At 44.7% G+C, this 25091-nt stretch overlaps 1 protein-coding gene across 3 annotated transcripts in view; it reads right to left on the reverse strand.

The window, feature by feature from the left end:
- CFAP61 (cilia and flagella associated protein 61) overlaps positions 1–25091 on the reverse strand; it is a 1856219-nt gene that overhangs the window by 1691775 nt on the left and 139353 nt on the right. For all 3 annotated transcript variants that reach the window (XM_086927518.1, XM_086927517.1, XM_086927519.1), the window contains exon 5: positions 5735–5861. In XM_086927518.1, the coding sequence (XP_086783644.1) occupies positions 5735–5861 (127 nt within the window). The remainder of the gene's footprint in view (positions 1–5734; positions 5862–25091) is intronic.

Genomic DNA, 25091 nt, shown 5'->3' on the forward strand with positions numbered 1-25091 from the left:
TGAGGTGACGCAGTCACAAGACCACCAATGGTTAATTCCGGCCCAAGTACGAGAGTCCTCAGCTAAACCGGGACAATATCAAATAGGTATAAATTTTCTTAAATATATAGAAGCTTTGGGGCTACAGATACTAAATGGCAGATTTCCAACGGATTCGCCTCCATCATGGTCCTTCTACAACCATAGCAGTAAATCTCGAATCGATTATACCATGGTGTCATTCAACATTTTCAACTACTGCACCTCATACTATTTAAAGAAGGTCCTGGAGAGTGATCACAGTCAGCAAATTATCACAACATCATTTACTAATAGGGGACATCAAATTTACTTAACAACTCAAGGCCAAATCGGAACATCAACTATCGGAAATTAAACTGGGAGACACAGTCACAAGACGTAAGTTTGACTAGTGATCTGGCCTTAAAACGGGCTAAGGAATGTCTTGATGAAACAGCACCTATATCTATAATTGACCAATGGGCTAGTTTCATTTCTACACTACCTGCATATAAGGGGAATTATAATAAACCTAGATATAGCTGTGTGACTCGGGAATTAAAAAGGGTAACCCATATTAACCTTCCATATGCAGTACAGAAAATGAAACGAACAAGAAATTGACTAAGGAAAGAGTTGACTAACTTCCCAAATAATGAAGAAATTAAAACAACCCTAAAGGAGCTAAATCAAAACGTAAGAAAATTAATCTGGAATGAAAAACTGGCAGCTAATAATGTTCTTTGGACTCGAATCTTTTATGCTAGGAACGAAGGAAACTCAAGGGAGTTCTGGAAAATGATAAATAGCCTAACCAGGTCAGATAAAACCATAGTCTCATCAGTATTAACTGAGATGGAATGGGTGAACTTTTTGAGGCATCATCTAAACCCAAATTCTACAAAACCTGGAACCGAAGAACATTATTCAAGGAAGGAAATTCAATTTACAAGACAAGAACTTAACCTTGAAATAATACGAGAATTTGATCTAGAAATAACTCAAGAACAAGTTGCCAAGCTAATAAAAAAAACAGAAAGATGGAGCACCAGGGCCAAACGGTATACATTTTGCCCTATATAAAGAAGATCCGGAAGCATGGGCAGAACATCTTGTAAGGGTTTTCAAAGAAGTCGTTAGGAAAGGGGAGATACCAGAAAGTTGGAGAGGCTCTTTAATATCCCCCATATATAAAAAAGGAGATTGACGGTCACCAGAAAAGTATCGTTTAATAACCTTACAGGATACCGATGCAAAAATATTCGCAAGTCATCTTCTAACAACTCTATCTGACTGGGTAAAGACTAATAACATTTTCCCGCCAAATCAAACTGGCTTCATAAAAGGACTGGGAACAACTACCAACAACCTAGCCCTATCGGTTTTAATCGACAAAACAATCATAAATGGCCAAACCTTATACTTATGCTTTATTGATTTTAAGTCAGCTTTTGACTTGGTCACTCATTAACTAAAGAAATACCAATGTTAGGTGGAGTGAAACAAGGATGTGTATTGGCTCCCTTATTATTTAATCTGTTTTTAGCTGACTTAACCGAGGTCTTAAAGAACATAAATGCACATCCACCGAAGATTGCTGATAAACATATATCTAACCTACTGTATGCAGATGACGTCATTCTTCTAAGTAACACAAAGTTGGGCCTCCAACGGTTAATAACACGCTTACAGGAATATGCGACAGAAAACAAAATGGTAATAAATGAGTCAAAATCCAAAATTATGGTTGTTACAAAAAACCTAAGGAACAAGTACAAATCAAAATGGTTCTTGGGAAAGGAAAATTTGGAGCAAGTTAAAACCTACAGATACCTAGGAGTTATATTGAACGATAATGGTAACTTTAACCCTCAAAAACTGGATATCACCAGGAAAGCGAATGCACTTACAGGCGCATTTGGGTTAATTAGAAAATCTATTAGCAATTTAACTTACGGACCGCTACTTAAGGTGATATCGGCGAAATTGCTACCTTCATTAACCTATGGAAGTGAGGCGTTAAATGGAAAAGATGCAACAATCATAAATAAAGCTGTCTCAAAAACGTATCGGTCCCTCTTTCTTTTACCAAAAATGCCTCACAAGCCCAAGTCAGACTGGAATTCGGCTTGAATAACCAACTATATGCACGAATGGCTCATACAATCAAAGTATGGAACAGATTAAAAAATGATAAGGAGAACTTAATTTAACAGCTCTTATGGAAAGAAATTGATGGCAACACTAAATCCTCTGTCTGGAAATATCTGAACAAGGCCCTGGCTGAATTTGGGGTCAGGAGTGTTTGGATTACTACCATAAACCAGGAATCCTTCCAAAAAATTGCGAACAAAACAACAGATCACCTATCATTGATAAGCGATAAAGAGACATTTGCTAAAAGGAAACACGCTTGGTCCATAATAAATAATTACAAAAAGAACAGGCCTCAGCAGTATCTGGACACAGCATGGTCGTGGGTAAATAAAAATATATTCATGAAAGCACGATTCGGAATTTTGCCAGGAAAATCCCATGCACTACCTTGGAAAAAACTTGAAAATAACATATCATGTCGGTTGTGCAAAGCTGGAAAGGAAAATATTATACATCTTCTGTGCCTTTGTCCAGAACTGAAAAATGAAAGACTAACTCTATTAAAAAGGCTTTTTAATGAAAGAGTGATAAGGACTTGTAGACAAGCACTGCTTCAGTGTCTTTGCGCGGACAATGTGCTCATTAATTCTGCTTTTACAAAATATTTAAAAGTTGCATGGAAAAATTTAGAATGATATAATCTTAATCTTTAAACTGACTGTACTCTCTGCCAATCTTTTAAACATAGGAACTAGCGATATATAAAAGAGTTTTATACTGCGTGTGTATAATTTTAAAGGTTTACTGTTATTTAAAAAACATTTTAATGAGGTATCTTAATTGAAATGTTTATAATTTCGCAATTATATTTTTTGTAATGATTTTAAATAATCAATCAATAAATACTACTGTGGTAAACTCTTGCGGCTTTGAGGCAGTTGCCGGGGAGCTGGGGATTGGGAAGTTTGTGGACGAGGATGGGCCTGCTGCAGCTGCGCAAGTGGGTTTTTGGGCACAAACATGCCCGTGCATGCGCAGATTGTTTCCCTGTGAATTTGCCCTTAGAGAGAGGACCAGGGGGCGGGCCGCAGTCCCCGGGGTTGCCCAGGGCGACTGGGCGAGCACTCATGGTGCCCCCCAGCCAATCCTGGCGCTGCATACAGCGCCAGGATTGGCTGGTCAATACATAGCCCGGGTACATAACCCCCTGTCTGGGGGGGCAGAGCTCTCTCCCTCCCTCGTACTGCGGCCTCTGTTTGTTAAGACTCCTTCATTTCCAGAGCCAATGTACATGGGGTGCTGTTGATAAAGACGATAGGGCAAAAAGATGAAAAACGAAACTTTACAAGCATTGTAGTAAAATCATCCACTTTTTAAAAGACTGTCCCATGAAACCTGAAATCCAAATTAAAAGTTATACAAGTGAAAGTCAGTACGTCGAAAAAGAGAAGACCTATTAATGATTGAGGCCACACTTTCAAGTTCTCTTTATGTAGTGTCCCGGATCTTCTTGACCCAAATATGCAAAAAGCACAGCGGCATTTGTTTTTGTTTATAGAGTTAGTTTGCAGAAAGGGCAAATATTAAGATTCAGCCAATGATTGAATGTCGGGCTTCTGGTAATTTTGTTGATGCTCATTTTACTAAAACTATGGGAATAGCTATTGAAAATAAAACCGTTCCAACCTAGATTGAACCCTTGGTGGATAAGAATTGACATGTGGAGGTGTTTGGACTTCAGGACGCAGGAATTATTTGAGATCTAATTGATGCCTTAACTTTGATGTCGGCCATTAATGCTGTCAGTGGGTGGATGGGTGCATGGATGGATGCATGCATGCATGATGGGTGGATGGATGCATGAGTGATGGATGCAGGTTAGATGGGTTAGATGGGTGGGTGGGTGGATGGATGGGTGGATGCATGATTGAATGATGTATGGATGCAGGATGGGTGGGTGGATGCATGAATGATGTATGGATGGATGCATGGATGCATGAATGCATGCATGCATGATGGGTGGATGCATGATGGGTGGATGCATAATGGATGGATGGGTGGTGCATGAATGAATGATGTATGGATGCAGGATGGGTGGGTGGGTGGGTGGGTGGATGGATGGGTGGATGCATGAATGATGTATGGATGGGTGCATGGATGCATGCATGATGGCTGGATGCATGATGGGTGGATGGGTGGATGCATGAATGAATGATGTATGGATGCAGGGTGGGTGGATGGATGAATGATGTATGGATGGATGCATGATGGGTGGATGCATGATGGATGGATGGGTGGATGCATGAATGAATGATGTATGGATGCAGGATGGGTGGGTGGATGGATGGGTGGATGCATGAATGATGTATGGATGCATGGATGCATGCATGATGGGTGGATGCATGATGGATGGATGGGTGGATGCATGATGAATGAATGATGTATGGATGCAGGATGGGTGGGTGGGTGGATGGATGGGTGGATGCATGAATGATGGATGGGTGGATGCATGCATGCATGATGGGTGGATGCATGATGGATGGATGGGTGGATGCATGAATGAATGATGTATGGATGCAGGATGGGTGGGTGGGTGGGTGGGTGGGTGGGTGGATGGATGGGTGGATGCATGAATGATGTATGGATGGATGCAAGGTGGTTCGGGCTCGCTCGCTGCGGTGCAATATGCAAATTAGTTTACGCCCCACCACTTTCAAATGTCACCTGCCGCCCCTGCAACAGAGACGAGCATGGGACCAAATCCGATAACAGTGCAGTACGCAAGAGACCGACTTACGGAGACCTAAGAAGAATACCTATGTTTTACTAACCTGCAAAGGACCATACAAGATACTCAAATAATACTAAGGTATAGAAAAAAAGCCACAGGCTTGAAGGCTGCGGGGGTAGGGAGCATAACACGGATTGCTTGTACATGGATCTGTGCAAATCACATCATAAAAGAACTATGGAACCTTAATCGAGGCGATCCCTTTGGAAATCATGACACTCAAGAACTCTCACCTTTACTATGTTCATCCTCACCTTTGATTCTACATTATTTTACTGTACAAAGAGAACTGTTGATGTTTGACGTCTAATGGTTAATATAAAAGAAATAGTACAAACAATATTGGAGAATATACACTACCCCACAAGTTCAAAATAGCGCGCCTGGCGCACTTTGTGACTGCAGTAGAATGAAAGATCAATCAACAATGCTGTGTCGACTGCTCTTTAAAGACAGTATTTTCTTTATCTAGTCTCTTGTGCCCTCTAGTGGTCAAAGTACGACCGCGAAATTCATAGCGCTCAAGTTAGAATAAATAGAACCGATAATGGCAACAACAACTCACTCACGCAACAATATACACACCGGAGTAGGTGGATTTGTGAGTTGGGTGCGGTGACGGTTTTACAGCTCGAACAGCACAAAAAAACTGGACGTGCCTTTAGTTCATTGAGTGGACTATTTAAAGGCCTACATACAGCCAAAAGAGGTTCCTGGTTGCGTTAAAAAAAAGTCTACTTACCGTAGAAGCTTAACCCAGGTTTAGAGGGAATTGAGAAGAAATGACCAACATAAATCCGGACAATGTACTGTATTTACAATAGGTGACACGTGTCCCCGCCTTACCTGGCTTTGCGAATGAAGAGTTGAGGTGAGTGCTGGTGCCTATGACAAACATACAATGAAAACTCATCGCCTGTAGTTGAGTCTGGAAAGGTGTTCATGGGACTGAAAGAAGCTTCCAAGGACGGAGCTAGAAACACAACAGGAAACACGTTAGTGGGCACGCAGGACTTCAAACCTCAGACGAAGTTCCACACATAACTCCCGACTTCCCTATGATCGCTCGCAATGTGACGTTTATGTGCTTGAAATAATGCAACTACGTTTTCCCCTGAACCCCATTAACCAAAACACAAAAAAACAGCCCGTGAATGACAAAAGCACTGTCTACTTGACGTCACTGCTTTTAGTGCACATGAACACCAGCGGCTTTGCCAAACTGAGTTCTGCACCCCTACTGGATTCGGAATATAAAACAACAGACTGACAGGCGCCGGGAGCAGGGATGTGGGGTGCTGTAGCACCCCCAAAATAACCATGCAGGAGTTCAAAAAGTGAATGAGCAATAAAGATGCCTTTCCAGTTCCATTTTATTTTGTGACCTTTGTAATGCATTCAAAGACAGGGATCATTCCTGCTTATTTTTTTAAAAGGATAATAGTATTTCCTTTTCTTTATCTGACTACAAACTGAGAGTATTTTCTGAAGTGAATTATGGAACAATCTTGCTGGGTACAGGGAGTGTGAAAGGAAAGGCAGTGGGATGTCGTTTTTTGCATACATTTAAATACCTTTAAATGAACTGTACACATATTTCAAAGTATACCAGAAGCAATGAAAACACAAATGAGGCACATCTTTAATTCGGAGGTGACAAAAGAAACAAAGGTTTTAACAAGATTAAAACGAACCAAGACACTTTAGTTGGCGATGTGGACATTATTTTCACTGAAACTTGTTTCCCCCACATTATAGCATTTATATCATTTGTGTGCTATATAGCTTAACGGTAAAGCTGTACTTCTGAGCAAATTTAGTGGGCATTGAATAGAAAAAGTGCTGTCCCTATATGGCAAAGAGATACCGCACCCTGCTTTACTAATATATTTGTGAGAGTGTGTTCTAAAATGCACTACTGGACGCATACCACACCTCTACCACACTCCTGCGGAATGGCCGTGACTCATTTGCTACACTTGCTCTTTATGTGGGGCTTGGATTTTTCATATTGTCCATGACTTTTGTGATGTAATACTGATGGCAGCACCCACTCTATGAAAATTGTTCCAGCACCACTGGATTGACACCAAAGACAAATTTCCCAGGGCCATCTTCACTCAAAGAGTTGAAGAGCAGACATGGTTTGCAAGCTTCCTGCCACAAATACCACAATTGCGGTGGTGGTGGTGGTGGTGGGGTAGTATTCATAAAAATCATGTAGGATACAGTGGCCTAACGAAACTTGAGGAGACCCCCTGCAAAGTTCATGAAAGAGCCCCCCTCCAGAGTCAATCAGGAGCTCACAGGCCAGGGTACTGTGCTTGTGGGCCACCTACAGCACGGGTCCCCCTCGCACTGCGGGTCTGGGCCAATGTGATGCCACTGGTTGGATGCCGACTTCAAAGGTCAAGTACAGAATGCTTTTACCCATCCCCTTCCGGTTATAACATAGGGAAAGGAACCGCGGCAGCTCGACAGGGAAGGGCTCCTGCGAAACTGAAACTAAAGTGCTTGCGAGCAAAGATGACAGAAGCAGTTCAAAACTCAACTTTGCATATATTTCCCTGGATTCCAAGGAAATATTAGTTAATGACAAGATTAACCCCTTCGCTGCTAGGCCATTCCCCCATCCCCCACCCTGTGCTAAGCCTATTTTTGGCTATTTGGGGTAGTTCGCGCTTAGGACCCTGTAACTTTTTGGTTACATGAGGTATCCACGCCAAATTTGCTTCTTTTTCTTCCAACATCATTGGATGCTAAAGGTTGCCCAGGGTTTGTGCATTCCCCTGGAGGGGAGCCATATTTTAGGCAAAATGCAGCAACATTTAGTTTTTGGGGGGAAAAATGAGAAAAAAGTGCTGCAAATGAAAGAGTTTGTTTTTTTCCCTGCAAATGTAATCAACAAAGGGGTTGTGGGTCGGAAATCATAATTTTCCCAGCTTTCAAGGACTGACAGATGTTTGTCAGAAAACTAACATTTTTCACACAGTTTTGGCATTTTACTGGTGCAGTCTATTTTTGCTATTTTTTGTGCTTTCAACCTTCCTCCAGTTAATGGTAGAAATAGGTATGAAAGCAATAATGAATCCTGGAAAGCTATACATTTTAGAAAAGTAGACAAAATTCTAAATTCAGCAAGGGGTCATTTGTGTAGATCCTTCAAGGTTTCTTTATAGAAATTAACAGTTCAAAATAGGAAAAATTTAAAATGAGTTGAAAAAAAACAGCCATTTTGCCAACGTTCCCGCCTGTAACGTCTTCTAATTATGACAGATGTTTGAAAGCAATATACCCTTACATCCGCTGGACCTTTCTGGTTGTGGGAATATATAGGACTTGTAGGTTCACCAAGAACCCGATGAACCCAGAGCAGCGTCTTGCAATGGTTTTTTATTATGTAACGGGTATATAGCAATTCATTTTGGAAAATATATACAGTAAATAATCGGGATGAAAGACACCTATATATTTCTGAAATTGGAACAAAATATAGAGTTTAGAAAGAGTAGCTATTTGCACATTTCCGAAATTGTGAGTACCCATACTGGCATGAGAATTATAGGACATTTTTCAAAGTGACTTCTTTTTTACACATTGTCTTTCATTTGGAAGGCAGAAATGCATCGAAGGTCAATAGGTAATAACAGTTGCTCTACAATTCTGTATTACCCTAAGTCTCCCGATAAAAATGGTAACTCACTTGTAAGGGTAGGCCTAGTGCCCGCGACAGGAAATGCCTCAAAACGCAACGTGGACACACTTAATTTTTACAGTAAAAACTGACCCTTTTTTTGCAAAGTGCCTAGCTGTAGATTTTGAACCTTTGCACTGCCGGCACCTAGGGATACCTAGCAAACCTATACATTTTTGAAAGCTAGACACCCAGGGAAATCCAGGATGGGGTGAATTTTCTAGCTCTCACCAGGTTCTGTTACCCAGAATCCCTTGCAAACCTCAAACTTGGTAAAAAAAACACATTTTCCTCACATTTCTGTGGTGGAAAGTTCTGGAATCTGAGTGGATCCATGAAATTCCACCGACCCCGCATTCCCCAAAGTCTTTCAAGAAAAATGGTACCTTACTTGTGTGGGTAGGCCTAGTGCCCGTGACAGGAAACGGCCCAAAACGTGACATGGACACACCACATTTTCACAGTGAAAACTTGCCCATTTTTTTGAAAAGTGCCTAGCTGTAGATTTTGAACACTAGCTCTGCGAGCACCTAGGGAAACCTAGCAAACCTATACATTTTTAAAAACTAGACACCCAGGGTAAAACCAGGATGGTGTGACTTGTCTAGCTTTCACCAGGTTCTGTTACCCAGAATACCTTGCACACCTCAAACTTTGACAAAAACAAAAAAAAACACATTTTTCTCACATTTCCGTGGTGAAAAGTTCTGGAATCTGCGTGGATCCACAAAATTCTACCTACCCCGCATTCCCCAAAGTCTTCCGAGAAAAATGGAACCTCACTTGTTGGGTAGGCCTGATGGCTGTGACAGGAAATGGCCAAAAACGCAACGTGGACACACCACATTTTTACAGTGAAAACTGACCTGTTTTGCAAAGTATATATTAACAACAGGAGAGGGAGGATAAACAAAGAAGTCACCCCTGTAGGAGGATACGAACTGGGCAGGTCTTTAAATTTCCCTCAGACCCTTCTTCAATTGTTTGTGTGTAACTCCTGTATCCCCAATCATAAATGCAAAAAACAACTAAATAGTGACTTAATGGCGCTGTGGGCAGAGAAATAAAGCCAGGAACACCAAAGGAAAAAAGCCTCCCACCAATAGTGACAAGGCGATATTGGAACCAGAATTGGGAAAAAGAGTGAAAAGACATACAAAGAGGAAAAAACAATAACTCATTTGTTTAAGAAAAACCCTCACTCACCCTAGTGGTGACATGCTTCATCATGGGGTCCTTAGCGAGCGTGGACCACCAGGGATATTCACTTTAATGGTCCTGAAGAAAGCTGCGTGAATTAATATAGACAGCTGAAACATGTCGACCTACTTTTGAAGGGATATAAGTGGTCAATAATATTACCACTACTAATATCCTACACATTGCTTTTAATAATATTAGCTGACCACCAAATAAAGTTGTTTTTGGTACAACTAATATTTTTTAATCACCTTACTATCACTTGCACATAAACACATACCTATCAAGTTTACTTCACAATAACCTGCTCCGCTGTAAATCAGGCGTTGAAGCACACTGGAGGGACATTCGGTTCCTCCAGTGGGAACCCCATGATGAAGCATGTCACCACTAGGGTGAGTGAGGGTTCTTCTTAAACAAATATGAGTTATTGTTTTTTCCTCTTTGTATGTGTTTTCACTCTTTTTCCCAATTCTGGTTCCAATATCGCCTTGTCACTATTGGTGGGAGGCTTTTTTTCTTTGGTGTTCCTGGCTTTATTTCTCTGCCCACAGCGCCATTAAGTCACTCCTTAGTTGTGTTTTGCTGTTTTGCAAAGTGCCTAGCTGTAGATTTTGAACCCTAGCTCTGCGGGCACCTAAGGAAACCTTCAAACCTATACATTTTTTTAAACTAGACACCCAGGGGAATACAGGATGGGGTGACTTGTCTGGCTCTCACCAGGTTCTGTTACCCAGAATCTCTTGCAAACCTCAACCTTTGTCAAAAAAACCTAATTTTCCTCACATTTCTGTGGTGGAAAGTTCTGGAATCTGCTTGGATCCACAACATTCCACACAACCCGCATTGCCCAAAGTCTCCTGAGAAAAATGCTACCTCACTTGAGTGGGTAGGCCTAGTGCACGTGACGTGGAGACACCACATTTTCACCGTGAAAACTGACCCTTTTTTTGCAAAGTGCCTACCTGTAGATTTTGAAACCTAGCTCTGCCAGCACCTAGGGTAACCTAGCAAACCTATACATTTTTTTGAACTAGACACCCAGGGGAATCCAGGATGGGGTGACTTGTCTGGCTCTCACCAGGTTCTTTTACCCAGAATCCCTTGCAAACCTCACACTTTGTCATAAAACACATTTTCCTCACATTTCTGTGGTGGAAAGTTCTGGAATCTGCGTGGATTCACATAATTCCACCCACCCCGCACTTCCCAAAGTCTTCCGTGAAAAATAGTACCTCACTTGTGCCGGTAGGATTAGTGCCCGTGACAGAAAACGGCACATAAAAAAAATCCCTCGTGCTTAGTGGGCTTTCTGCCCCGCCCCCCCAGGGAAAGAACAGGATCTGCTGGCCCCATCTGCCCCTAGAGGGGAACAGAAAGACTGTTGCATTTTTTGGGGGTGGGGGCATTGGCATGCCCATTTTGGGAAGCCCCCACCCCTACGTCAATAAAAAAAATCCCTGGTTTGTATGGTTTTTCTAAACCCCCTCTCCCCCCCCCCCCCGATCCAGGGGAAAAAAGACAGGAATTTCTCTGGGGTTGCATTGTCATACCCATTTTGGGCAGCCCCCACCAGTACATCACTACAAAAAAATCCCTGGTTTCTAGTGGACTTTCTGCCCCCCCGTATTGCCCGAAAAAAATAGGGGGGAACAAGGGAACAAAGGCCCTTGCCCAAGGGGCAGCTCCCCCCTCCCTGGTGTCTAGTCGGTGGATCCCTGCTTGGGAATGGCCCTCCTTGGGTGATTCCCAAGCAGGGATCCACTAGAAAGTGGTACCATTGAAAAGGGGAGATTCTCTTCTTTCCAATAAAACCTCTTCCGATCTTTCTACGTGCTCAGGGGGCTGAGATAGCCCCCTGAGCACGTGGAAAGTGAAACTGAAATGAGCCTCTTGGCTCATGTCAGTTTCGGTTTCACTGAAATGATGTCAGCGCAACGTGCGCGTTGATCGTCATTTCAGGGAAACCAGAAGAGCAGCCTCGGGAGCAGGGGAAGCTCTTCCCCAACTCCAGAGGCTGTTGGTGGGGGAAAGGGAATCCCTCTGGTGCCCTCACCAGAGGGATTCCCAGTGCCATGTAATCGGACCGCCGGGGGCTGTCCTAGGCACATGAGCACTGGTGCGCACTGAAGGGGTTAAAACACAAACCTCCCGTTAAACTGAAAGGAATCCATGGCCCTAACCCCATGCCACTAGTTCATTTTGCCCGATAGTTTCCACAGCGCTGTTGTATATGGTCAGTAGTATCCGCTTCACATAGGCTAAGCATATGAAGGACACGTCCTGTTTATTTCCTTACATAGCCACAAGGACGGAGGCCGCTGGAGGCCTCCAAGGTAGTATGCCAACAAGCATGTTCGGCGCAATAAATGCTCCACATATATAATGTTGCAGTCTGTCTTACACATCAACATGTACACACAAGGCCTCTGTCTTTCCTGCACTAGTTACAACTATTATTACCAGCAGTTACCATTCGGACACTGGGTCCACTGATCGACTATTAGTACTAAAATTACAGGCATCCCTTGATTGGACAAATAAGTGAGCATCCTAGAGGAATATATTATAGTCTCAATGCGCATGGTTGCCATCTTGGAGGACTCGAATATAGGTCATCCCTCCAGGTCCCAACAACCACTACCCAAGTCAAAAACCAATATCCAAGACTTATGCTCACATAGAGGATGGATGTACAACTGGTCATAGCACCATTGATGTTACCATAATAGTACTGATACTATTATTATCCCTATCACTGGTACTCATATCATTACTGTGATTGACACCAGTATCACTAACAAAAACTACTACAACAACAATTAGTAGGTCAAGCCCTACCTATGTTAAGTCTAAGTATGTTCACTAAATGTATCTCTACTAGTGGTTGATTAATACCTTGGCTGCTGTGACTTTTCCCCTCCTGTGCTGAACTTGTATGAATACTATGATTTCATGACGAGCTCAGCTCGTCATAAGCACAGCTCAACCGTGCCGAGCATCGAAGGGGTTAATGCTATTAGTGCCAGCTACTCCTAATCATGTTACTACTAGTAGTATGAACACTTGTACCAACAAATACAACTACTAATGATAGTGTTAATAAACGTGTTACTGTAGGTGTTGTTGCAGGTTGTAAGTAAAGCAATAGCATAATTACCACTATTACTAGTAACAAGGACAGGACAAGTAACAATAGTTATGCATACCACTACAGGTACTAGTAAAGGTAACAGTAGTAGCTGTAGTTTAATAGTAGTATTACTCCCAAGATTACTGTTAGTACTACCAGTAGTACTATTCTGATTATTAACACATATTATTAGAAGTAGCAAGACTGGCTGTAGTACCCTTAGTGGTACCAATAGTGGCAGCACTACACATGGCACTAAACAGCAGCATCGGAGTTGATAATAGTAGGAGTAACAGTATTATTACTAATACAATCTCCTGTTACACACAGTGCTTGGAATTGGCTGACGTGCAGTAAGAACGACGATATAAAACAAGTATTAGTATTAGAACCCATATTGCTGGTACCATTAGTGGTAACAGTAGTCCATCAGTAGTAGCATTAGAAATTAATGCCGTAATGCTAGTAGTAATTATGACCCTTAGTACCAGGAGTAATGACACTGCAGGTTATCAGTAAGAGTAATATAAGGACAGAAGTAAATGTAGCAGTAGTAGTAATACCGGATATCTGGGGTCCATACTTTCTCATCTTTTTCAATGCCATCCTTGGAGGTATGGCGATCCCTGGGTCGTGGTTGGGGGCAGAGATTGTACCCATCCATAAGAAGGGTTCTACTCTGCTCCCTTCCAATTATAGGCCTATAAGCCTCATAGATGTGCCCCAAAAGCTCTTTGCACGCCTCATTTTGGACCATCTCCTAGACTGGGTCGAGGATAATGACATCATGAGCCCCCTCCAGGCTGGCTTCAGGAAGAACACGTCGACCATGGACCAAATTTTTCGACTCCTTCTCCTTTACTGGAAGACGGTCACGCTAGAGGGAGGTCGATTGTACATGGTCTTCGTGGACCTGAGGTCAGCCTTCGACCTAGTCCCGAGGGGGAAGCTTTGGGAGGTTCTGCGGAAGCTAGGAGCCCCCCCCCACCTCCTTAGAATCATCATAAGGCTGCACGAGAACAACTTTGCGCAAGTGAGGTGTGGGAGGGATGGCAAGCCCTCGGGCAAATTCCCGGTCTCCCGAGGTGTCAGACAGGGCTGTGTGTTGGCCCCGACATTGTTCTGTCTGTACATCAACAGCGTCATCCAACATCTTGACGCTGTTGGGGACAATGATGCCCCGGTTTTGGCAGGAAGGAGGGTTCCGGCAATTATGTTTGCCGATGATACCCTCCTCCTTTCCAAGTCCCCCATGGGGATTCAGAGGATAGTGGATGGTTTTGGCCATTTTTGCCAACAACATGGGTTGGAGGTGAACACGCAAAAAACCAAGTTCATGATCTTCAACCCTCCCGCCAAAACCAGACCCAACCCAAAACTGGGGGAAACTAGCCTTGAAAGGGTTTCAACCTTTGTGTATCTGGGGGTATCACTGCAAGAAAATCTGACATGGGACTCTCAGGTGGCAAAATCCAGGTTGAAACTTTCCCAGCTATCGGGCGCACTCCTGAGGGTGTCCAACAAGTCTACCTTCAAGCCTGTTAGTCCGGCCCTGGAAACGTATAGGACCCAGGTGAAGGCAGCTGCCTCTTACGGCAGTGAGCTGTGGGGCCACAAAGCCGGGAAGGTCTTGGCAGGGGTGGAAAACTGTTTCCTTAGACGTTTACTTGCTCTCCCGCAAGGCACTCCACTCCTCCCCCTAAGGTTAGATCTGGGTCTTCCATCAATTGCTGAGGACCTGCGGTCAAAACCTGTGAAATTCTGGCATCGTCTATGGTCCACAGAGGAATTGCATCACTACAGGCAGGATCTCCTAAATGTAATGAGGCTGGATGTAAATGGCAAGATCCCCTGGCTGGCATTTATCAAGTCCGAATTGTCTAGCCTGAAATTACCAGATCTATGGGATGATCCAGCTCTGGGCTGTAGAAGGATTTCGCGTAAAACACTCGCACAGCTTTACAGGAACAAAAGCCTTGCTGATATGGACAATGCTTGCAACAGTGGTACCTTGACGGAACGTTTTTTAGTATCCAAAAATTCCTACGTTTTTGAACCTTTTATGGATTTTATCTATCCTCTCCTGGCGAGGAAACTGTTCCTGCAATGGAGGTTTGGTACGCTCCCTACTAAAGTTTTTACTTATAAATGGTCGAAAGGGGGTGACAAGCTTTGCTCATGCTGCAAAGTCAAGGACGAGGACGACCTGCACATAATGTTCTGTTGCCCTGCCTATCGGAGCCCGAGGAGGCGCTGGATAGCTCCCCTGTGCCGGAACCTGGGCTTCAGTAACTATTTACAGGCCTACAGGATTATGAAAACTAACACCCTGGGCCACATCGTCTTTGCGGTGTCTAAATTTCTGATGGCAGCATGGGTAATAAGGAAGAAAATGTCTGGCTAATACATACTATCCTGTATCTTTCAACATTGCATGCCCAGCTGGTTTTTATTGTATATATTGTGTTTTATCTGTATGTATTTTTACTGCATCTTTTATGGCCCAAGCGGCCGAAATAAAGAATTTTTGGAGTTGGAGTTGGAGTAATACCATCAATAGTGATATTAGTAGCAGTGTTTAACACTGGAAGTACAACTGTATGGTTAACTGAATTTTTAAGTATGCATGTGTGTGCATGTGTGGGGTAGCTGCCGGAAGCATACGTAAGTATCTGTCTTGTGAAAGGGTTTAGTTATCAAGTAGGTAAACTTGCTTTTGGATAGTGAAACAAAATCTAATATTTACATTTTTTAGTTTGCTGCTGTAATATATTTGCTAATTGAACTTCCTCTCTCATCTTTACTGCAGTTCCTGGTTAATAACTTTCTAAGGCAGATCACAAACAAGAAGTCTGCCAAGAAGTACAATGCTACTGAAAAGTGGAAAAAATATGATAAATGTAACAAGATTTTGGTGTAAAACACCCTAGAGTAAAATACAGCATTTTATTTTTTGTAAAAACTAGCTACTGTCCATTTTAATTGAGTTAACTCCAAAATATCGATTAATTAAAGCATTCAACAGAATCCTTCTATTTGTTTTGCACAAATGCATAATAAAAATAACATTGACAATCGTTTGCAATAGGTCTCTATTTAGATGCCTATTGGTTCTGCCAATGTGTTTTCTTCATGCCGTACAGTATCACAACGAAAGCAGCATTCACAGAAGCACACAGGCCGAGCAGTCATGGCCAGAAGCACATAGGTGACAGAGCAGCACAGGGCGAGCACAGCAGCTCAGGGGTGAGAACTGGGGGACAAAAGCACGCAGGTAAGGGACAGTAACAGTAGGACGAAATAAAGCACATGAGGGAGACAGCTTGAGAACACATGCCCTCTCAAGGACTACCTCAAAAAAATGAAAAAAGCATTGGCATAGCCAAATATCTTGCCTTTGGGACCTTATAAGTGTTTAGTTATCCAGCACAATATCCTTGGTGCAACAACATCAAGTGTTGAATGGCTAAACACTTATAAGGTCCCAAATGCGAGACCTATTGGCTATGCCAATGCTTGTTTTGAGTGAGTGGCTCGTGCAGGTATGCCACTGTGAGGTAGAGATGCTGCATGTGCTTTTGCAGGAGCCCCTGTGACATTGCGCCTCTTCAAAATGTATCTTGGGCCTGGTGTAATACTTCTAGCCCCTATTCCCACACCCAATGCATCCTTAAATGTCCTATGTACAGCCGGTGTTGACACTTCTATGACCCGTGCCCTCCAGTGACACTTTACCCGTCACGGGTGGTGGTGGTGGACGTGGTGGTGGTGGACGTGGTGCTGGTGGATCAGGTGGTGGTGGACATGGTGGTGGATGTGGTGCTGGTGGACGTGGTGGTGGTGGACGTGGTGGTGGATGTGGTGCTGGTGGACGTGGTGCTGGTGGACATGGTGGTGGATGTGGTGGTGTACGTGGTGGTGGTGTACGTGGTGGTGGTGGACATGGTGGTGGTGGACGTGGTGGTGGTGGACGTGGTGGTGGTGGACGTGGTGGTGGTGGACGTGGTGGTGGTGGACGTGGTGGTGGTGGTGGACGTGGTGGTGGTGGTGGACTTTGTGGTGGTGGACGTGGTGGTGCTGGTGGACGTGGTGGAAGTGGTGTTGCTGGTGGATGTTGTGGTGGTGGACGTGGTGGTGGATGTACTGGTGGTGGTGGGCATGGTGGTGGAGGTGGTTGTGGTGGACGTGGTGGTGGTGGATGTGGTGGACGTGGTGGTGGATGTGGTGGTGGACGTGGTGGTGGATGTGGTGGTGGACATGGTGGTGGTGGACATGGTGTTGGATGTGGTGGTGGTGGAGTTTGTGGTTGTGATTAATGTGGTGGTGGTGGATGTGGTGGTGATGGATGTGGTGGTGATGGATGCGGTGGTGATGGATGTGGTGGTGATGGATGTGGTGGAAGTGGTGGACGAGGTGGTGATGGTGGACGTGGTGGTGGTGGGCGTGGTGGTGGTGAACATGGTGATGGTGGTGGATGTGGTGGTGGTGGATGTGGTGGTGGTGGGCATGGTGGTGGTGGACATGGTGGTGAACATGGTGGTAGACATGGTGGTGGTGGTGACATGGTGGATGTGGAGGTGGATGTGGTGGTGGACGTGGTGGTGGTGGACCTGATGGTGGTGGTGGTGGACGTGGTGGTGATGGACATGGTGGTGGATGTGGTGGTGGTGGTGGTGAACGTGGTGGTGGACGTGGTGATGGTGGATGTGGTGTTGGACGTGGTGGTGGTGAATGTGGTTGTGGACGTGGTGGTGGTGGATGTGGTGGTGGCAGACATGGTGTGGTGGGTGTGGTGGGTGTGGTGGACGTGGTGGATGTGGTGGTGGTGGACGTGGTGGTGGTGGTGTACGTGGTGGTGGTGGACGTGATGGTGGTGGACATGGTAGTCCCGGTGGACATGTTAGTGGTGGTGGACATGGTAGTGGTGGTGGACGTGGTTGTGGTGGTGGAAGTGGTGGTGGTGGACATGGTGGTGGTGGTGGACGTGTTGGACGTGGTAGTGGTGGTGGTGGTGGATGTGGTGGTGGTGGACAACTATTGGGTAAGAGGGTGCTGGCAGAATGCAGAAGGAGAGGAGGATCTCGATGGGGGCACATGGGAGAGCAGAAAGAGACTGAATATTAGAAACAAACAAGCACTGAAGAAAAGAAAAGCGCACGCTTCTATTGTTCACTATTCGGCTCAACAAGTGCAGCTGTCGCGCTGGTTTAATAAACCTTAAAAAGCAGCGACGGAAGAGGGGGAGTGACAGGTGGGTGTGCTTCATGACGTAAACAAGCGGTCTTCACTGTCTTCACTTTTCAAGCACTCGCACTTGTGCTTGTGGCTGGATCCACCTTGCAGGAGCGAGCAGCGGCCATATGTTTGTAATTAACGTGGCCGCGCCGCTGCTCGCTCCCGCAAGGTCGATGCCGCCACAAGCACAAGATCGAGTGCTTGAAAAGTGAAGACCGATGGCTAAATGCCCTCCTAGAGCAGCACATACGCGCTGCCTAGGCGAGACCTAAAAAGTACCCAACCAAAACGAGAGCAGTGGAAGGACACAAGTACTTGGTCCATGCTACAGGGCTGGGCCAAACACAAGAAGAGGAGCTGAAGCTCACACATGCTGACAAACGAGAAGCAAGCACATGAGAGTAATGATGAAGTCAACCAATGGTACGCAATGGGCGGGCTCAAAGCCCACTGTAAACTAACAAAATATCTTGCTACAAACTGTGCATGTGCTGTCTCAGACAAGACCTAAAAATAGCTGTAGTTGAAGTAACGCTTGTCACCGACCTCACTGCCCCTCACTCCCTCATACGTCACAAAGTGCTATGAAACATGGTGGGTATGAATGTTCTGGTGTTTTCAGTGTATCAAATGTTATGTTGCTCCTTCGATATCAGCTGGGGGCTCACTGTATGTTTCTGGGTGATTTAAGGCATGTACAGAATACTTTGAGGTGTCATCAAACTTCCCAGTGTTTCTGATATGTGAAATCATCGTGCTTTAGGGTCATGTTATCCTAACATAGGATGTTTGGCCCATAGGCTTCCATGCATCCTAACGAAAGAGCAGAAAAGAAAATCCCTGAGACAGGAAAAAGAATGCTAACCACCATGGCTAAAAGTTTCAGAGTGAGTGTCCTCGGCATGGGATTGGCGGTGAGCCGGTTGGCACAGCTCAGTTTCTTGATGTTTATTGCTTGATGGGAACATTGTCTTTTCTCCTGCCTTCACCTGCATTGGGATCTACCCCTCAGGGTATCCTTAGAGTATGAAAAAGGGAGCAGAGGTAGAGGATACTCTCTCCTGGCCCCTCAGAGTGCCCTGAAGGTTCCTCTTGGAGTCTCTCCTGTGGCCCTTTCTGCAGGATTTGCGACCTTTCCTTTAGGGTCCTCCTGGACATCTTCTGGCAGTGGCCACAGTCTTCAGAGTGGTGATCCCCGGGCGTGTGCACAATGTCAATTAAGATGACAACTTTACCAAAGATTGTATTTCTCTTTAAGGCCACACCTATTTATATGCTTAAGGGCACCCTTTTTTAACTTCAAAACATGTCTTAATATCAGAGAAGGGTGGAAGAAAATGAGGGTGAATTTCAAGCAGTATTCCACCATAATATTGTGGTTAAAATATCGTGACTACAAAAATATAATTGACGAAAATATGGAAGGTAAATATATATATATATATATATATATATATATATATATATATCTTCTACATGTGGTGCCAATCCCCCGCCTCTTCAGACGGTGATCTGGGCAGGGGTGGCTGACCACTAACTATTCAACACACATCTCCTCGTATCAATGATGTTTCACACAGAAAACAGGAAGCAGCCAGGGTCAAAGGGCCAAGAAGGGAGAGCTTTGAAACACGTCAGGCGGTTTTCCTATGCGGCCTGAAAAATATAAACAAAAGTATGCTGATTCCCGTTTCTGTGTGAAATATCATGGGTATGAGGAGGCATGTGTCTGTATGTGATATAACTGAAAGAACTTGAGCAACTAACAGATTTATCCGGTAATAGTTTTAATTGCTTTTTGTGACAATGATTATATGTCTAATACAAGTATTTATAGTATTTTCATAGCTTGTTTGCACATGTCGCGGTAAAAGGTATGTTTACCATGTCTATGATCACATGATGTGTGGGAGTAGCTTGTACCAGTGATCACTTGGCATTATAAAAGTAAAAATTGTAACAAACAGTCTTGTGCATGTGAACAAGGGCTTGCAGCCCGAAACGCATTAAGCATTTCCTGCAACAAACATCTAACCTGGATTAAAGAACTGTTACCCTATCTGGTGGTCCGTCTGCTGCTTGGCGCTTCGCTAATCTGTGTGGTTGGAAGTGGCGTTTTGGAGTTATATATATATATATATATATATATGAAGAATCCTCGCTCTTCTACTCCTGTTGGTGGACAAACGAGAGTGGACCCAAGTGAGTGCTAGTTTTTAGGTTTCGCACTGCGAACCGATCGCGAAGCGATAGTCGCTGCAAGACTCTATTGTAATCATTTCCGCTTACAAGGAGCCAAGGGAGACAGGCGACAAGAGATGTGCACGCGCACGTAAACAGATCAGGTCGCGCGCGCTTCCTGTCTCCCATGGCTCCTTGTAAGCAGACACACAGGCATGCACACACAAATAGAACAACCCCCGCCGCCGCGCATACACACACGCACACACACACATAGAGAACCCCCCAAACCCCCCTCCCCGCCGCGCGCACACACACACTGTATACAGAATTTGGAATTCCTCATATCGCAGGTAGCGACACACAATTGAAATGACGAGCACTCTTCGTTATCACCAACCTTTCATGTGACGGCTTAACTTTCCCTGACGGTTTTGTGCGTCTACGTCAGTGTTCTCCAATCTGTGGGGCGCGCCCCACTGGGGGGCCGCGACACCTTCCCAGGGGGGGCGCGCACTCCACTTCAATTTGACCTTTGTGCCCTGCAGTCGTCTGTCTGTCCGTGCAAGTCTTCTTGAAGCACTCCGGACTCCGGTATGTGGAAGGGGGAGGGAGGGGAGATCGATAGCGCAGGAGGTGCCCGTTCTTTTGTTATGTTAACTTTCCCAGGAGGGGGTTAATCACAGAGCTGACAGCTTCAGCTGCAGTGGGACACGCTTTTGGTTTTTAGCAGAGGAGACCCCTCGCCTCCCACTGCACCTGAAGCATGTCAGCTCTGTGAATTAACCCCCTCCTGGGAGAGTTAGCTCTTCCCAGAACGGAGACAAAGTTTCCAGGGACATAATGCTCTGTTTACTTTTTCTTGTATTTTTTTGCTCATGATTGTCACTTTTGCCTCATGTAATTTAGCGTTTGCTTTTGTAATTTGTTCACTTGTAATGTTCTCTCATGTATCAGTTCTGTTCCTATTGTGAAGCGCTCCGACCCCTTCGGGTAAACTCTGCGCTATATAAAAACGCATAAATAAATAAAGGGGTTGGGTGGGGGGGGGACTGAAAGTGCCAGCTCTCTTCTACAGTCTTGCCTCATGACCTTGAATCATTTTAAAACACAATGTTGTAAATATCGTTTTTCAACCATTCATTTTTAATGTGTAAAAGTCTATTACATACATTTTACAGACAAAATGTGTTTATGCGTCATGCGACTTCCATATAGAAAGTTTATTTTAGATCAATACATGACCTCACATATGAGAAATAGAAGGTGGTGACAAATTATTTACAGTAATATTAGTGAACTGCTGTTGTGTCACATACTGAAAACACACATCACTATCCCTGAATATCCGATGTACACACATTTAGTATTTGACCAAAGAAGGCATGAAAGTGCAGAGACTTGATCGTAAAATCAAAGCTGGTCCGAATAGGGGCCCCAAAAATACATTTGGCCCACAGGCCCCAAAATCCTTAAAATGTCCCTGAAAGTTTATTTTAAAATTACACAGGCAGGCTTATAAATAAGAATTATGTATTCATTTGAGCTGTGTAATAAGCCTCTGTCATTTCACCACACCCACCTACTCACAAATCTGCAGTTTACTAAGCACTCTTATTGTATTGAATGTTATACGCTGAATATGCCCGGAATGTGCGCGTGGCGGTCGAGTCCAGACATTTCTGAGGCGGCTGAAGGGTGAAGTGCGGGTTCAGGAGCCACTCTGTTCTGGGCGCTAAGCATTTAATCAATCCTTCGAGCGACCAGAAATAGAACACAGCTCTGTGTTGTTAGTCAAAATGCCATTGAACGCTAGTCTCTTGCTGGAAATTCCAGTTGACCAGGCACAAATGGTTTTTTCTAGACACCTTTGCAGACATAAGGGGTTTGATGGCTGATGAACTGCCATTGAAGAGAATTCGCATTGCCGCCCCTATCAGCAGGAGCTCACCCTCCAGCAGCAGCCAGCCTCTTCCCCAGCAGCGGGGTGCTGATCTACCATTCCTTTGCTTGCTGTGCCGGGAGCAGACCCCGCGGCTGTCTCCCATTCCCTCTGGTAGAGCCCCCCTCCCATTGCTGTTTCGGGGTAGGTGGAAGAGGACAGAGTGGCAGGATGCCTGGAAGCGACACCGGCATTGCCGTGGACCGGACCTACTCGGACCCCAAGAGGTACCAGCGAACCAAGAGCAGGGTAAGCAGGGGAGCCGGGATTCATGACACGCATGATGCGAGATAAACCTCGAGCGTCTATCCAGGCTGGAGCCGGGTGGGTGCTTCAGGGATAACTTTGTGTCCTTTGTGTGTGGTGAGATGGCAGCTGGGGACGAGGAGCTGTGTCCCCCGCAGCCCTCCTTAACACTTCTTTTTAATGTCACGTTTTGTGACAAGATTTGCTGTGATGGTTATTTTTATGAAGGGCCAGGTATTGTTTATTTATTGCAAACTGAACTCCACTGAAAACTTTTCCCGATGGATTGCCTTCATCAGGCGTGTCTCGTCGTGCATGTTTGCATGCTTCGGGTGTTTGCGGTGGTGTGCAGATAGTGTCTGGATCTACATTTCGTTCTATGAATGTACATTAAGTGGTGTAAATATGCATTTGTTGGGAGGGTCGGCGGTAAGGGGGTGGCATTTCAGGTCGTTGCATGGGCCCCTGAGATAACGGGATCATATTCCAAAGCCAGGCCTGTGCTTCACGCGTGCCAGTACAATAATATTACTTATCATTACCGTGAATACAACTGTAAGAAATGTACTTATAAGCAACACAGTGTGAACGCCTTTGGTGGAGTATTGTTGGGTGGGGGTGAGGGGGGGTGGGATACCGAGTGCACATTCTTCGCCATTTCTTAAGTGGCAGGGAGTGCACCTGGATTTACAAGCAAGTCAGGTTCCGTAACATTTGTTATGGAGAGTTTTGTTCCATTTCAATTCATGTTTTATATAAAATATTGTTCGAAAATTGGCTTATATAAGTTAATTTCAAGCGTTCCTATGTTCAACCATTTTTGACTGCGAGGGGCTATTCGAAATGTGATAGACTTCTGTAAAAAGATTCTAAAGGAATAGGCGCACGATTTGTGAACTCCAAATGGATACTGCAGTGAAACATTAACTGCCTGGCACGAGCAGTTGTAATGTATAGAATACGAAAGGGAAATACTTCCTTCCTCCTATGCCTGTGGGGCAGGGTCCTATATAAAAAGTCCCAGCGGTTTCATGGAACATGTGTGCGGAAGAGGTTGGGCGGGAGCTCGCATGCGCTGCTGCTCCAATAGCACATGACCTGCACTGGCATTCAACCCCCTGTGGGAAGAGGGCAGCCAGCCGCGCCAGATGTTCACCCCCAACCTTCTTTCACTGCGGGATTATCAGAAATAATGCCCCAGGTGCTGGCTGCTCCGTAGGGGCTGCGTGCTTTCCCGTCACAGGGGTGCGCCAGACCGGTTTATGTAATGTATCCCCCCTCCCCCCAGACTTTAGGGAGGCAATGAATCGTGCATATATCAATGCCTCCGTACTTATTGCCCTGTGCACACAGGCGCTGCAGCCTTGAGAGCGCCGCAGCTAGCCCCAGCCCCACCAGCCTCAGTGCAGAGTGGTGCTGTGCCCTTCCATTCTTGAGCTACGGGGCAGCCCTCCATGGGATGCGCTTGGCTCAATTCCAGTGCGTGTCTGTGACGCGGCCAGCTTAACTGACATTTAAGGGCATAGTGATAACATTTCCAGTTGGGTTCATCCTTTTGTGTCTTGACACTGTCTTGTGAAACTGCTTACCCTATCATTTTCGTGATTAGTATTACCCATGACCTGCACTACGTGACTCCCCTCTTGTGTGTGCCTGCTGCCACATGATAATCTTTTTTTTTGTGTGCCTGATGCGGTTAGAAGCCCTTCCTGCATGTGCCTGCTCTTGTCCAAGCCTCGCTTTCGACGCTCCTGTGATCTGAGACTCTTGAGTGTGCTTGCATCAGCCTTGGAGTCCTTCCCAATGAGTGCTTGCTGCACCCGAGGCTCCCTTTCTGCATGCTCCTTCAGTATGTGCCTGCTGCAGGTAAAGCCACCCCCCACCTCCTGCATTTGCTTGCTCTGCAACAGCATCTTTCCAATCTGACTCCCTTGTACCCTGCATCGAATTATACTGTATACAGTGAGGGACAGAACTGCTGCAACAGAATGAGTGGAGTGTCCCTGGCCAACCTCACACCAACCTAGTCTTGTTTCTCATCTTCCTTGAGTGTGACTCTGCTTATTTTTTCAGCCCTGCTCTTCTCACTCTACTTAAAGTGTCCGATATACGGTGCAGGGATGGCTCAGTGCTAATTCCACTTGTTAATTGCACATGGCCCAGTTATGACATGGAGTGGCTGCACTTTGTGCTTATAGTCCATGCTTATAAGAAGCAAGGGTGTCAGTCTCTTTTACTGCCAGCCTTGCTCATCGTAAGCAAGGACTATTCGATCAAAGTGCGTGTTTATGCACCAATTGCAGGTTTAAAAAACAAATGAATAAAAGACATTGTCATTTACAATGCCAATAGCTCAAACTTTAATAATGCGAGACCTATTGCATTGTAAATGCTTGTCTTTATTGCAAGTTAAAACACTCCGCCACTATATATATATATATATATATATAGATATATATATATATATATATATATATATATATACATATTCACTGAAAAAACATAGGTTTCAGGCACGTTATAGTTAGAAATTAGCATTTAAAAAACCATAGAAATTCACTGAAAAAAACAT

The sequence above is a fragment of the Lissotriton vulgaris genome, chromosome 6 (genome assembly GCF_964263255.1).
Source record: "Lissotriton vulgaris chromosome 6, aLisVul1.2, whole genome shotgun sequence".
In the NCBI taxonomy this organism is placed as follows: domain Eukaryota; kingdom Metazoa; phylum Chordata; class Amphibia; order Caudata; family Salamandridae; genus Lissotriton; species Lissotriton vulgaris.